General features: G+C 37.2%; 1 protein-coding gene across 3 annotated transcripts in view; it reads right to left on the reverse strand.

Annotated features, from left to right (window-relative positions):
* The window catches only part of Epsti1 (epithelial stromal interaction 1), a 99,675-nt gene that overhangs the window by 2,738 nt on the left and 81,091 nt on the right, over positions 1-15,846 (reverse strand). For all 3 annotated transcript variants that reach the window (XM_042685790.1, XM_042685791.1, XM_042685789.1), the window contains one exon: positions 5,505-5,578. In XM_042685790.1, coding sequence (XP_042541724.1) covers positions 5,505-5,578 — 74 coding nt within the window. The remainder of the gene's footprint in view (positions 1-5,504; positions 5,579-15,846) is intronic.

The raw sequence follows: 15,846 nt of genomic DNA on the forward strand, positions 1-15,846 counted from the left end.
TCCCTTTCTACTTAGAAGAAATCATTCTTCACATTCACCATTCTTTGCATAGGCTGGTGCCAATTCTTGGGCACAATCCAAAGGGGGCAGGGATTCTTAATTCTATAGTTTGTCCATTTTCCACCAGTTCAGCAAGAGCCTTAGTCACCTAAGTAACTGCACCCCTTGGGGTCATGAAATCCAGAGGCTGAGGGTGACAGAAGAGTCAGCAAAAACAAAAACAGAAAAAAAATCAGCCAAACCAGCTCAGTGGCACTACTGTTGCAAGACATTATCCTCATGTATTCTGTGTAGTTTACTGCCAGTCTTGCTAATAACCCCCCAGAGTAGAAAGTAGAAGGAAAATTTGAAGAGTATGGGAAAAGTTAATATCAGAAGAGAAAGAAGCTCAAGCTTTAAAACAAACAAACAGAGTTCTGTCATTTTTTGCAGCAATTTCAGAAGGTAAATTCTGATTTAATGTGAAAGTTACTATCTCAAAGGTTAGGATAAATGCTTCCAGTATAGTTATGGTCACATAGATGTCCTTCAGTATTCACAGGAAATTGGTTCTGAGACCCCCCAGTGAATACCAAAATCCATATGCTAAAATTCTTGATATAACTGTTATGATATTTGCATATATCCTACATGTACCCTCCAGTATAAGCCGTCTTTTAAATTATCTGTAGATTACTTGTAATAACACAATAGAAGTGATATGGGGAGGGTTATTACACAGTATTTTTAGGGTTTAATGACAGAAAAAGAAGGCCTATGCACATTAAGTACAGGTGCAATATTTTTTTCCAAATATTTTCAATTCACAGTTGGTTGTATCCATAAGTGCAGACTCACAGATATGGAGAGTTGACTGTATTCCTTTTCTAGAGCTGGCTACCTGAAGGCTCCCTTTCTAGTGGCATTTTGACCTCATCTTCTGTTATGCACTTGTACTTGGAAGCTAGAGAAATACCAGCGATTCATTAGGAACTTTGCAAATGAGACTCTAAGATTTTTGGAGGTAGAAAAGTACCTGGCACAGATCAGCCACTTGATGTGCATTTATAGGAAGAAGGACAAAGGGAACCACCAAGTCATGTTATCTGCTCTTGAAGTCAAGAAGATTAGCAGAATGTGGTCATGATAGGTGCTACCAGTTATTGGCTCTTAGAGATTTGAGAACTTTGAATAAATAATGGCTGGATGACAGTCAAAGGGCTGGACTCGGTACTAGCCAAGATGTTCATTGTGTTTGGATTCATCTTGCTCTCTGGGTTATTGATTTGCTGTTTCTCTACCAACTTCCATGTTCAGCAGTTCCATTTCAGTTTTGATAGAGCTTTTTCCTCTCTCCAAGTATTATACACTGGTCTTATTTCAGGATTCCATGTGTAAGTTGCCTTTTCTGAATCTCCCAGAAAACAAGTTACAGGAGCTTACAGAGCTAAAGAATGAGGAAAGCTGGTCCTAACTCCCCACACATTCTCTCTTAACTCCCTCTTCCACAAGCCATACACCAAGTGTTTGGGCAGCTGCCTATTTGCCTATGGCTGTCCTTATATGGTCTTCTTGTCAGTATCAAAGAGGGGCATTCCCTCAGTATCTTTACTGTATCGTTACTCTTCTCCTAAACTTTTCAGTCCCTAAAGGTGCTGTCTCCTTTATCTATTCAACACATCCTGACTTCACCTGCTTCATCTGCAGAATGCCATTTCAGAGCTAATCACTATCACCGCTCCTGTCTACTGTCTCCTTCCACCCCCTGTAATTCATTCTCTACATGACAATCTCCCAAGGTTACATGCCTTTTTTACCTGAAACCTTCCCATGACTTTGCTGATTTATCCAGTCTTATACTGCCTCCCCTCCAGACTGCTTTTCAGATCTCATGTATATCATTCTCTTCTCATCCACTATAGCCCAATCACTTTTGACTCAAAGTCTGTCTACTTTGTTATATAGAGCCCTAGCATTTATCCTCTAGATTACATGGGACTACATGTGTCTGCCCTCAATCTGGCTGGTTCTTCCTTGTCCTGCAGTGTCAGATACTCTGGGAGGTCTTTAGTCATTGACCACCTCCAATGGCTTCCTGAGTATTCTGTGATACAGTCCTCGGATACCTAGCACCATCTCAGATGTTGTTTAGCCATTGACTTGTTTCTTTCTCCCAGATTCTAATTCCTATGTGGTCAGGGACCTTTTCTTCCTTGTGAACCACATTCTTGGTACCTGGAACAAAGCCTTGGCAGATGTACCCTGATAATATACTTACGGATTGATTCTGTCTTCTGGGCAACATGACCCTACCGCCTTGCCCACTGCTATGATAGCAGCTGCATTGTTAAAAAAAAACAACAATAACACCAAAACCACTGGTGATGAATGTAAAATATGCTGCTCAATGCCAACTGCTTTCAAGGCTTCTCTTGAAGCAAGATGACACAGTTCACAAATGACTATCAGTTACCAAGAGAGGCAAGAGTGGCAAGAGACAAGAGTTTTGTCTGATGCTTTAGGATTGTCCACAACTAGCCTGCCATCCATGGTATGGATCAACCAGAGATGTTTGTAAAAGAGACTGTTTCTCTCAATTTCTATCAAGAACTCCAATAGGCAGGAAAAGTTCCTATTTATATTTAGCTTACTGATTTAAGACAGAACATACATTTTATTGCTGTCAAACTTGTGCTTCTGGGTTTCCCTCTGAGTATTAATTCACAAGCAAAAGTATGATTCAGAGATGGTTCAAGTTTCAATCCATTGTTTTGGTTCTAGCTGATGTTCACCTCCCGACCCCATGCTCGGTTTGTTCTCTCTGGAGTTTCTACTTGTCTTCTCTTGCTTATAGAGTTACACTAGGTCAGGCTCAGGGGTAGATTCACACTCAGGCTCATTACAGGACTCATTGAAAACCTTGTGAGGACTCCCTCAAGCTTTCCATTATGAATTCAAGGGTCAGTGTTCTGCTCGCAAACTTCTAAACAGGAAAGAACATGTTGCTTTTCTCAACTCTAACGAATTTATGCCCCTGGAGAACACCTAGCTTATATCCCCTTATGCACATACTATATAGCTTGTGTTTTTGCTCTAAGAACAGACGCCAGTATTTTATTCATTAAGATCTTATTGGTAGAGTATCTAGATGGCAATGGAAAGAAAATTCTATAGAAAGTTTAAGGGAAATACAAATGTAAACTTTTTCTAAAAATTAAGAACATAAAATGGTTATTTATAAGTCTTGATCAATTATTTTAAAACTGATAACTGAGTTTATTATTAGGAACACCTCCTCATGCATTAAATTTGGATCTACATTTAACCAAAATCAATAAAATAGAAAATAAGGGATAGAAAATAAACGACCTTACCAATATTTAATTGTTCAGAAATATGGATATAGAAAAAAATCAAGGGTCAAGATTCCTACAATAAGAAGAGTATCCCTTCCATCTCTAATCAAACAACACATATTTTTAATGGGTTACCATCAAAGATGAACTTATTAGCAAAGGGACCTATTAATATGGTATATTGGTATCTTTAAGATGTTTAAGGCTTCCCAATCCAATTAATCTTCTAAAATTCAAAGAAATAATTGGCTACTTCAAGCAACCACGGTTATATGAATACAAAATGAATATATAAAGATAAAAATAAGCAAAACTAATAAAAAGAGCTAAATAATTTGAGTACTTTATAATAAATATGTAGCAATAGTTCCCAAACCAAGTTACCCAACAAAATTGACTAGCCACTGTCTCATTGTCTTAATGTTTCCATAAACAAATGAAAAACCTAAAACTACATTTGACACTTAAAGACTACTTTGGGTTGTTGCTTTTCCAACAAGGTCTTGATCTGTGTCTCCAGATGGCCTAAAACTATGTATCTTCCTGCCTCAGGTTCTTTCATGTTGGGCACAACAATGCCCAGCCTGAACACCCACCCACAGTTAGTGGTGCCTTTGAAATTGGGAGCTTCTATTGACATGTTTTAGTCTCTTTGATAATGAAATCACAATTCAAAGATTGGCTTTAGCCATGGAGGGAGAGGGTAACAAGTTCAACAAGATATATACTCACTACCTTACTTGTATAACTGTAACCCCTCTGTATATCACCTTGACAATAAAATTAAAATAAAAAAAAGAAGAGCCAGGTGCTGGTGGCTCACACCTGTAATCTTAGCTACTCAGGAGGCTTAGATCTGAGGATTGCAGTTCAAAGCCAGTCTATAAACCACCAGAAAACCAGAAGTGGAGCTGTGGCTCAAGTGGTAGAGCATATGCTTTGAGCTGAAGAGCTGAGAGACAGCACTCCAGCCCAGAGTTTAAGCCCTATAACTGACAAGAGAGAGGAGAGAGAGAGAGAGAGAGAGAGAGAGAGAGAGAGAAGCTATTCACAAAGAAGAATTTGCTTTGATAAATAACAAAGGCTCTTTTATTAAATTCTTCTCCTAAGACACTCAAGCATACCTCTAATGAACTTACTCTGAGAAAAACCCTAGTAAAGTTTGTTTTCAACATAATGACTTGTAAGTTTCATTGTTGCAATGGGTCCACCTGTATCCCTATTTAAACAATTTGTTTTTTCCCTTCCCCTCCACAAATTATAACAACATCAAATACAGTGAAAGCAGAGGTTATACCGTGGGGGAGGGACATACAAAGCAACAATGAAATAATCTTATAAATGTGTTAGAAACAATCGCATGAAAGAAAAAAACATTTGAATACATATCTTAGGGTTCATGGCGGGGAGGAGGGTTGGGGGAGGGTAAGGAGAAGATGGGATGGGAAGGGGAAACAAAGGAGGAGGCTACAATGCTTGATAAGAAATGTACTCATTATCTTGCCCATGTAATTGTAACCCTTCTGTACAGTATTTTCACAATAATAAATAAATAAATAAATAAAAAGAAAAACCCTAGTAAAATAATGACTGACAATTTGGTAGTTATTAGTGTTGTTCTAAAGTTAACATAGTATTTACTGGGTCCTATCAAGTAATTACATCTGATATTATAAATAAGACAGGGGGTATTTGCCCTATTAAATTACTTACTGGTTCTGTCTAACCTATTGATATATTAGTCCACATAAACTAACATTAATAAGCTTTTTTTCTGAACTTTTAGACCCAAGTATACTAATCTAATTATTCTACAAATGGTAGAGTATCTTCTGATGGTACTCTGAAAACAGAGGTCTCAGACAGAACATTTCCATGATGCTTTGTTCCAGAGAGTTAAATGTAACTAAACAGCCCTGTATTGATATAGGCTCTTACAGTGTCATCTAGTCATGAAAACAGGATATTATAAATGCATATACGTACATATGTATGTGTATTTGGGTGTGTACACACAGTATGTATATTTCATACATACAAAGATTTAAAGGTGATATAGATACCAAAATCTTTTTCTACATCATTACCGTAGTGTTTCCCTAGCATACTGCAAAACTTTATAAGTAATTGATTTTTACCAAGGATGCTTATTTTATTAGCCAGTTATACCTCCTGTGCTCAGTTTGATGGATTTTGGCTCTTTCTTCCTCTTGCTGCTGTCGTTTAGGCTCCAGTAATTTATTCTAGGAACAATAAAAGTTTAAAAATATGGTTTTCAATTAACACGGTTGTACAGAAGACACCCAAATCAATTACACATTTAACCTTAGCTGATGCAATATTTCACTTTTGAAGTTTTTACTTAAGTACTATTTGGATGTGAAATTATTTTCCTATATAAGTAAGTAGCAAAAATAATTGTGGCTTAGTCAAACAGGACAGCTCCATGAGTGTAAAATTACCAGATTAAAAAGCCAATGTCAAGAAGTTAGAGCAAGTAGTAGAAGATAAACAGAAAATTACAATATAGCTCAAACTCATCTATGTCTTACAAAGAAAAACACATCAAATTAGTTCTTTTAAGAGGACAAGTATCACACAATACTATTCCTTGGTACTCATCTAACATTTGTTTCCACTTTAAAGTTTTGGAGGGTTTGGGGTTTTTGTTTTGTTTTGTTTTGTTTTTGGTGCTGGTCTTAGGGCTTGAACTCAGGGTCTGGGTGCTGTCCCTCAGCTTCTTTTTGCTCAAGGCTAGCTCTCTACTACTTGAGCCACAGTACCACTTCCAGCCTTTTCTGCATAATTTATTAGAGATGAGAGTCTCACAGACATTTCTGCCCTGGCTGGCTTTGAACTGATCTCAACCCCCTGAGTAGCTAGGATTACAAGCATAATCTACTGGGTGGCCAGCATAAAATAATGTATAATGTTTTAAAACTTGAGAAAAATGATTGTTCCCTCCCCCATGCTATAACCCTTGTTTTCACTGTATTTGATGTTGGTATAATTTGTGGAGGGGAAGGCAAAAAACAAATTGTTTAAATAGGGATACAGATGGACCCATTGCAACAATGAGATGTACAAGACGCTATGTCGAAAAACGAACTTTAAAATTTAGGCAGGGGTAGAGGGGTGGGGGTGTAGTTGAGGAGGTGGGAGGGAAGGGATGGTAGGGGAAAAACAAAGGAGGAGGCAACAATGCTGGATAAGAAATATACTCATTACCTTGCTCATGTAACTGTAACCCCTCTGTACAGTATTTCACAATAAAAACATTTTTTAAAAAAAGAAAAATGATTGTGAAATTTACTTAGGGAAAATTACCAAGTATGCAATCATAGCCATGAAAAAAAAATACAAAAAAAAATAGCAATAATCAGATCCTAAACATGAAAATGTATCATGAAATGTATCACGAAAACAATCTGAATCTAGGAAGAGACCTGCTGCATATGGAAATGTGGCTTATCATGAGCATGTTGTGTTAGAGCCAAGGGTGGATTAAGATTTGAATCTAAAAGACAGATATTTTCAAAGGATGCAGAGGTAAATTTATGAACTTGTGTTAGAGAAGATCCAGAAACCATAAAAGGGAAAAAATAAACTTGGATGAAAAACTCAGAAAGACAAACATGTTTTATATGTTTATTCATATACAAAATCTAAACCTAAGAATAATATGAGGAGGAAGAGGAACAATATGAACCTTACAACATAAGGGGAGTAGGGAGGAGTAAGCAGAAGAAAATGAGGGATGGGGTAACAGTGTTTAAGAACAAATATACTGGGGCTGGGAAGGTGGCTCAGTGATAGAGTGCTTGCCTTGCATGCATGAGGCCCTGGGTTCGATTTCTCAGCACCACATAAGCAAAAAGAAAAAAACCAGAAGTGGCTCTGTGGCTCAAGTGGTAGAATGCTAGCCTTGAGCTGAAGAGCTGAGGGACAGCGCCCAGGCCCGGAGTTCAGCCCCCCCCCCAAAAAAAGAACAAATATACTCATTACCTTACTTATGCAATGGTAACTCCCTCAGCCCATCACCTTTACAATGAATAACAAGAGAGAGAGAGAGAGAGAGAGAGAGAGAGAGAGAGAGAGAGAGAGAGAGGGAGAGAGGGAAGAGCAGTGGGAGAAAAGAAGAAAGGTGAGTAAGAGATGACTATAAAAAGGGGGGATACAGTTGCTGGGGGGAAGGGAAGGGAACTGTGGGGGGACCATAAGTGAAGTATATTATAAACATTTATGAAAATAGCATTTAAAAATACATTATTGCTTAAAAAGAAGGGGCTGCTAAAAGAAATAGAGAGAGGTAAATTTGACCAAAGTACATTATATCCAGGGAGCATATCTAGCAGAATACTAGCATGTGATAAGGATATTAATAGTTGTATTATTAATCATAAGTAACAATGTCAATGTCTACCAATAAGAAACAATAATAAGTTAGACTACCCACACAACAGATTATTATGAAACAGTTATGAGGAATAAGACAATTACTTGGTACAACTCCATAAAGATAATTTTTAAAACTAAATAAAATTTCATAATAATGAAAATAACCTCAAAAAAGAATAAGATATATTTTTTTCTGGGAGAGGATGGGTCTATAGAAAGATTGTTAAAATATGATCAATGATAAATCCAGAGTCTTATTGGCACCCTTCCATATAAATAGAAAATATAGATATATCCATTTCAACTTTTATTTCCTGGTACATATATTTAAAATCAAATTAAAATATATGATAAATCAAAATAAAATACATGCTAAAGCCAGGTCTTGAGTGGCTCATGTCTATTATCCTAGCTACTCAGAAGTCTGAGATCTGAGGATCAAGATCTAGCCCAGGCAGGAAAGTCCCTGAGGAACTTACCTGCAGTTAATGGGCAAAAGCCAGCAGTAGAGGTCTAGTAGAGCAACAGCCTTGAGCACAAAAGCTAAGGGTGCCCAGGCCTCGAGTTCAAGCCCCAGTACCAGCACAAAATACATACATACATACATAGGAAAATATTAGCTATAATTACTGCAGAGTAGAAAAACTTGGAGACTTGACTGACAGAGAAAGGAAGCTTTACGGTTAGATATACTTTTTATTTTTTAGTCTTTGAACAAGTGTACATATTACTTGCTTGTACCATTAGAAGGATTTGTTAGTCAAGTTGAAGGTCATTTTTGTTCCTTTATATTTTCTTTTATTTCCCAGGAAGGTGGGCATGGTGACATATACCTATGATCCCAATTAGCACAGGAAGTCTAAAATAGGCAGATTGTGGTCCAGATGCATGCCTGGGCACGAGAGCCAGATTTTATCTTAAATATAATCAGTCTTAAAAAAGACTGAAGGTGTGGTTTAGCAGTAGAGGCCCTGCTTAGGCAAAAGGGAGGCCCTGAGTTTAAACCCTAGAACTCAAGAAAAAAATAGAAAAAATTCCAATAAGTATATACTTTTAAACATTTTGAGATATGAAAAAGAGGAAGGTATTGTATCATGAAGCTGAGAACTGCAAGAGAGGAAGAAATGAGGAAGGGAAGAGGGCAATGTACATCATCCTATTACAGAGGCACGGAAGGGTAAAGAAGATGAAGACCTGGCAGGAAACAGGGTCAGGGATAAGGCACCACCAAGCAAGAATGTTGTTGTACAACATAGAAGGGAGATGTAGCCATTACTACACCTAGGGTCCTATAACCAGCAAAGGGCATTTAGTAGGGAGAGTATAATTTTTCTTTGGTTCTAAAAAGGATAAAGTCAACAAATTGATTTGGTCTGATGAACTGATAGCCACTGAGAATGTCTTGTAAGCATATTCTTGGTTCATTCTGTATGTTTGTAGAAGGAAATGCAATATCTAATTGACAATGACAAAGTAAGCTTCTCTGGTTCTAAGGACCGAGCTTGGGACATGAAGAGAATCAAAATGCCTTAAGTAGGAGTACTGTCGAGTCCTGTTGCACTCAACATCTACTTGTTAACACCAACCAATTTCCAGACAACTGGATTTATGTAGAAGATAGAGATGCAGGTCAGTTGAGCTCTTCCCAGAAGGCAAGTACATTATAAATAGGAAGACAGACCCAGCAACAAACATGATACCATGCAAAAAGAATAATAAAAAAAATCCCATTACTGAATGCAAATACAAGCAATGATGTGCATCTACAAAAGAAGAGAAATGCACATGAAATTGGATGTTCCTCATTTTAAGTCCATCCACAAAAGCCGGTCAAGGAGACAGAAGGGGGTGGGGATTTTCATTGTGCTACACAATTGCCTGCACTCAGGGAGGGCACGTCAGTGACAAGATAAAATGTCCTCGTGGAGATGCCAAGAACAGAACTTGTAATCATTGACCAAGTGGTCTATGGTAAATGAGGCTAGAAGTAAAAGTCAGGTTCCACAGCATGCGTTAAGTGTAGTAATTGGAGATATGAATAGGGGCCATTTTAAAAACATGTCTGAATCCCACTGGGATGTGTGCTGACATGGTTCAGCCTGACTGCTTCATGTAAACATGAAAGGGCCATTGCCTGGCAGCACAGACTTCTCCCAGGAGAGGATGTCCTCTCAACTTGAGAGGAACAGGATAGTCGGAGCAGGAGGGCCTAGGCCGTGCAGAATAAAGGACTCCTGGCTTTGAATGTTGACTACAGACAATCTTCTAAGGAGAAAGATGGTTTAAAGAAGTCCTGGATCTGAGGCTCCTCACTGTGATGCCTTTGTCTGGGAAGACCCTGATGGTGCTGACTAGCAGAAATAGAGAAACAACTTTGGAAAATTAAGAGAAGACCAAATGAATCAAAGGAAATAAATATTCATCTGTAGAGAAGTTTTAAAAAATGGCACCAAAAAAAAAGTAACACTTCTTTCACTAGCTGTTGTTAACTCTAGCCTTTTAATATGAACCTTGAATTTTACAGAGCTGTATCATCTACCTAAAACAGATACAATCAACATTATAGTTTTTTTAATTGTATGTTCTTTGTTATAAAATAATTTATGAATATCTTGTTATCTATTGAAAAAAATCAGTGGACCAAGTTTCTTCAGCCAAAGATGACAATAAGCTAAAATCATAGGTTTTCCTTCTTTTTTCCTTCCTCGTTACCTGGGGATGGAACTTAATTTTCATTATTCCAGAGTGGGTACTGGAGATACCATTTTCTAGCCTTTTCTATTGACTTTAGTTGCCTTAGTAATATCTTTCAAAGTTGCCATATTTCAAACTTGGATTCAGTGTGGCTGAAAGGCCAGAGACACATTAGAGGGCATAGTTGTATCCACCTTGCTGAAGGTTTGCAGACAGGCTTTAGTGATCTCAAATTCCATTGAATTTTTATTGGAATTGCATAGAACTCACAAATTAATTTGGTGAGGATAGTGGCTATTGCAACATTGAGCTTTCCTTGTCAAAAATACTAGTCATCTCTGCTTTACTCAAATTGACTTTTATGGGTTCTGGCAAAGTTTTGTTGTGCCTTCAGTTCAATTACTGAGTGATTTTCATAGCTGCTTTTTCATGGGGCCCTTTAAATTCCATTATATTTTCTAATAAAATTTTGCTGATATTTGAGAGAGCTGATACATACTTATATCTGTTTTTTTAACCAACACTTGCATTGAACTCCATGTTTTCTAATCATGCTTTAGTTAATTTTCTTGGGATTGTACTGGAAAATGGCTTTCATCCACTTAAAAATAGGTTATAATAATAAAAATAATTACTATTTCCAATCATTGGAAAAGCTCCTTTTTATTTCTCATCTTTACCAGTTTACTGAAACAATTTCCAAATCTTGTTCCATGAGATATTAGCAGTATATTTTTATAGTTTTCTATCAAGTAACTTGGAGATGTATTGGAATTGTCACAAGACTGGTTAAGAGGTGGTAGGCACTCATGTTGTTTACTGTTTCAGTATTTTACCACAGAAGATGCTATGGCTATTGGATTGAAAGGCTACGTGTATTAAAAAAAAAAAAAATTTGCCCTAGTACCCAAAGGAGGAGGTAACAATACTCAAAAGGAAATGTACTCATTACCTTACTTGTGTAACTATTGCTCCTCTGTACAGTATCTTTACAATAAAAAATATAAAAATAAAAGGGGGGTTTTGTTATTATTTGGGTTGTTTTTTGCCAGTAACAGAGCTTGAACTCAGGCCTTTGAGCATGTTCAGCTTGCTTGCTCATCTGACACTATTATTTCACTTAAGCCATGCTTCAATCTTAGCTTTGTGCTGGTTATTTTGATGGAAGAGGCTCCCAGACTTTTATGCCCAGGCTGACTTCAAACCATGATCCTCTAAATCTCAGCTTCCTGTGTACCTAAGATTATAACATGAGCCAGCAGTTCCTTGTTAGAAGTTCTTAAAGCTTACCAATACTGGGCTGGGAAGGTGGCTCAGTGATAGAGAACATGCCTGAGGCCCTGGGTTTGATTCCTCAGCACCACATAAGCAAAAAGAAAAAAGCCGGAATTGGTGCTGTGGCTCAAGTGGTAGAGCGCTAGCCTTGAGCTGAAGAGCTGAGGGACAGCGCCCAGGCCCAGAGTTCAGGCCCCACGACCGGACCACCCCCCCCCCAAAAAAAAGCATACCAATACTTTTTTGTGTAACTAAAGAGATAGCTGATGTTTTCCTCTCATGACATATTCTCTCCTAGTGATAAGATATGACAAGTTAGAATGTAAAGTTTGTTATGTTTGTGCTCTAAAAATAAACCTTAATTTGCCTTGGCAAATTACTATTTGAAGGAAAAATTCCCTTGCTCAAATTTACTCTGAGATGTTAACCTTTATCTTTATGAGTTTGTTCTATCTATGAGGTGTGTATGGGTGTGTGTGTGTGTGTGTAGACATAGGCACATACTTCTTTTACCAGATTGTTATGCTATGAGGATGGTAGTCAAATAAAATTCTAAATTTTTCATCTTTTTCCTTGCTGTGAAACAATTTTTAAAGCCCAGCAGGAGAAAAATCTGGTCCTTGAAAATTCAGAAGATCTTGCTTCTGACAATAACTCAAGTTTCACCGGTAATTCTCAGAAAATAATTTGCAGGAAACCTTCCCAACCATCAGCATTTTCATTAATTTTTATGTACTTTAAGTCTTTGGGCCATTTTAGAGTCATATTTTCCTAGAAAAATAATTTAATTAATTCAGATTTTCAATTTACTGGCATAATATTCTCCATAGCAATACAAGCATAGTCTTTTTTACATATGTACATTGAAGGTTATGACTGCATTAGTCCACCCCTCCTCTCTCCATTCATCTGTCTACACGTGAAAATGGAGCCAGGTAACTTGAGTGGAGGGATGGGGTTGAGATGAATGGGTAGAGAAGGATGGAAGAGGTGACATAGATCAACAGATGTTGTACTCATAAACTGACATGGTGAATTGAAAACTCTCTGTGTAACTACTTAAAAGAATTTTTAAAAAGATTTAAAGTAATAAAAATAAATTTAGTCTTTAGAACATCTGTGGTTCTAGCCCCTTATCTTTAATATTGTGTATGTCTGTTTTTTCCTAATCTCTTCTTGATTAGACTTGCTATAGATTTGTTGACTTTATGAAAGATTATAAGCGGCTTTATTTTTATAACAGCTGTTTCTTGAAGTTTCATTATTAATTTCTGTTCTTATCTTAATTATTTCCTACAGTTTCATTTATTGTTTCCACTCTAAAGTCTTGGATTGGATATAAAATTTATTCCTTTTTTTCTTAGTATTAAATGGATTAAAAATCATAGTTTTACTCCTCTGAATACAAGCTTTTCATGCTTCCCCCAAAAATGTTCTCTTTAGGATTGTCACATTTTCTTAGAATAATTCTATTTGTTGTCAAACAATTAAGCTGATTTTTATTGGTATTGTACTTTGTAAATGACTAAAATCAATAATTCTGTGAAAATCAGTAAGCACCATCAGCCTATCAGAGATTTCAATATATTGCCGAAAGGTAGAAAGGGGATAGCTAAGTATCCTTGGGAGAACATAGGTCAGGATAGCTGGAGCTAAGGGGTAATCATGCATACAAGGAGCCCAGGACAGAATGCTGAAGCAGCCACTAAGATCAACTAGACAGAGGCACTGATGGCAGCTTCATGCTGGGCTCTACCCTTCCTGTACCTCACACAAAGAGTTATGTCATCCTGGACCTACAGGATAATATCCCCAAGAACTCACTGAGCCTAGGATAAGAGGCCTCCACACTCCAGAGGCTTCGTTTATGTCCCAATGAACATAAGATGATAATAAGCAAGTATTACAAAATATTTGAGAAATGAATGAGAGATGTAGTTTTAAGAGGAAAGGAAAAATATAGCTAGCATATGAAATAGAAATTTTTAATGCTTGTGGAGTTACTATCAATGGGAAGATGAGAAATATTATTGCACTCATAATATGATTAGGGGGGGGGAAATAAACTCTCAGCAATCTTGGTAAATGAATTCAATATGTGAGCCAAGCATAAAATAAAGTTTTGAAATTATCTAATAAGTAGATGATCTAGCTAAAGGCTGCTTCTGGGAAGAAATGGAGAAAGAGAAAAAGAAGGGAGAGGGGAGAGGCCAAGGGAGAGGAGAAAGGGGAAAGGGAGGGAGAGAGGGAGATAGAATTGACCTTAAACTGAGAGAATTTGTCTTTAAATGATAGAGATAAAAAAAATCAAGTGAGAGATGTAGTATTTCAGTACAGTTCTTTTCAACAATTGAGAATATTTCAACCAGTAATCTCTCTCCCTATCGAACCTTTTCTTTTTTTGAAAGATGAAACTCCAAAACATATGGCCCAGGAAGAAAATCTGTACTTCTTTAGAGCAGTAAACCAGCTCTAAAACTACAGTTCACAAATGACTTCATAAGCAACAGCTTCCATACATTATAGTTTTAATGTTGACCATTTATAATAGTCTTTGATTCCCCTCCCCCCAAAAATCATGTGATAGAAAATACCAAACAAATTGCAATAACAACAACCAACCAACCAACCACCCAAACAAAGAAAAACCAAGTATAAGAAATACTGGGATCAGACCAAAAAGGAAGAGAAAAGGGAATCAAGCAGAAAACCATGAGATGTAAAATAGAATAATTCATATTACTAAAACCCCACATTGAGAGGAAAGCTTTGCTTCGCTCTCATTGGTTGAAACCACAGCACATGACCATAGTAGAACCAATTACAGTCATGGCGAAGAGAGCTGCTATAAATAGTGAGACCAATGGGGCTGAATTATTGTTATTGGGGAAGCATTTACCTTTAGTGTAAGAATTCAGGGTTGTAGAAGAAATGAAGGCATTCCAAGATGTTTGACACACTAACTACCCTGAAGTTACTACCCTGTAGTAATTAATTTCATGATTAATTACTACATTGTGGTCAATCACTATGAAATAAAAATTAGAATATTTTATCTGCCTCCTTGTAAATTGTCTACATTCTTTATGAAAACGTAAATTCTGGTCAGGACTTGGGCTATATTGTTCTTTAAAAATTATTATTATTATTATTTTATTTTGCTGACGCCCTTTCATAAATGTAGGAAGTTTATTCTTTAGTAAGTTTAACTGACTAAAAAATGTACATATTAATGAGGTGCCATATGATATCCTGGAACATTTACACTTTTTTTTTGTTTTTGTCGGTCATGGGGCTTGAACTCTGTGCCTGAGTATTGTCCCTCAGCTCTTCAGCTCAAGGCTAGTGCTCTACCACTTGAGATACAGCACAGCACAAGCTCTGGTTTTCTGGTTTATTGGAGATAAGAGTTTCACGGACTTTTCTGCTCGGGCTGGCTTTGAACCGCGATCCTCAGATCTCAGCCTTCTAAGTAGCTAGGATTCCAGGCGTGAGCCACCAGTGCCCAACTTACACTTTGTGTAATGCTTAAATCATGGCAAACCTATCTAACTTCTCCAATATTTATCATTTATTTATGGTAAAACATTCAAAGTCCTTTCCTCTAGCTTCTTGAAATATAAAGTACATAAGTCTTTGTGTGTGCCAGGGCCATGGCTAAACTCAAAGCCTCACCCTCTTGTTTACCTTTCTTCCTCAGAGCTGGTGCTCCTACCACCTGAACCATAGTTCCAGTCTGGCATTTTTTCTGCTTAAGTGGAGATGAGTCTCACAGACTTTTCTGCATAGGCTGGTTTCAAATTTTGATCTTGTAGGCCTCAGCTTCCTCAGTAGTTAGAATTACAGTCATGAGTTAGTAGCACAGACTTGACATAAACAGTATGTTACTTTTATCTATAATTTGCCTACTGTGCAAGAACTCGGCAGAACTTCTTACCCCTCCATAACTTAAGTAACCAATAATTAACATTTGTACAGCTCTCCTTCCCTTTCCCCTGCTCATCCTGTTTGTAATTGTAGTTTCACTGTCTTGATCAAAGCTCACTTCATGATAGAAACCAAATACATCTATGTTGATAAAATGAGGGAATGAATGAATAAATGCTGGCAGCTAGATCAACTAGAGAATTATAGCTTTAAAAAG

The sequence above is a fragment of the Dipodomys spectabilis genome, unplaced genomic scaffold (assembly GCF_019054845.1).
Source record: "Dipodomys spectabilis isolate Male_0828 unplaced genomic scaffold, ASM1905484v1 ptg000095l, whole genome shotgun sequence".
NCBI lineage: Eukaryota > Metazoa > Chordata > Mammalia > Rodentia > Heteromyidae > Dipodomys > Dipodomys spectabilis.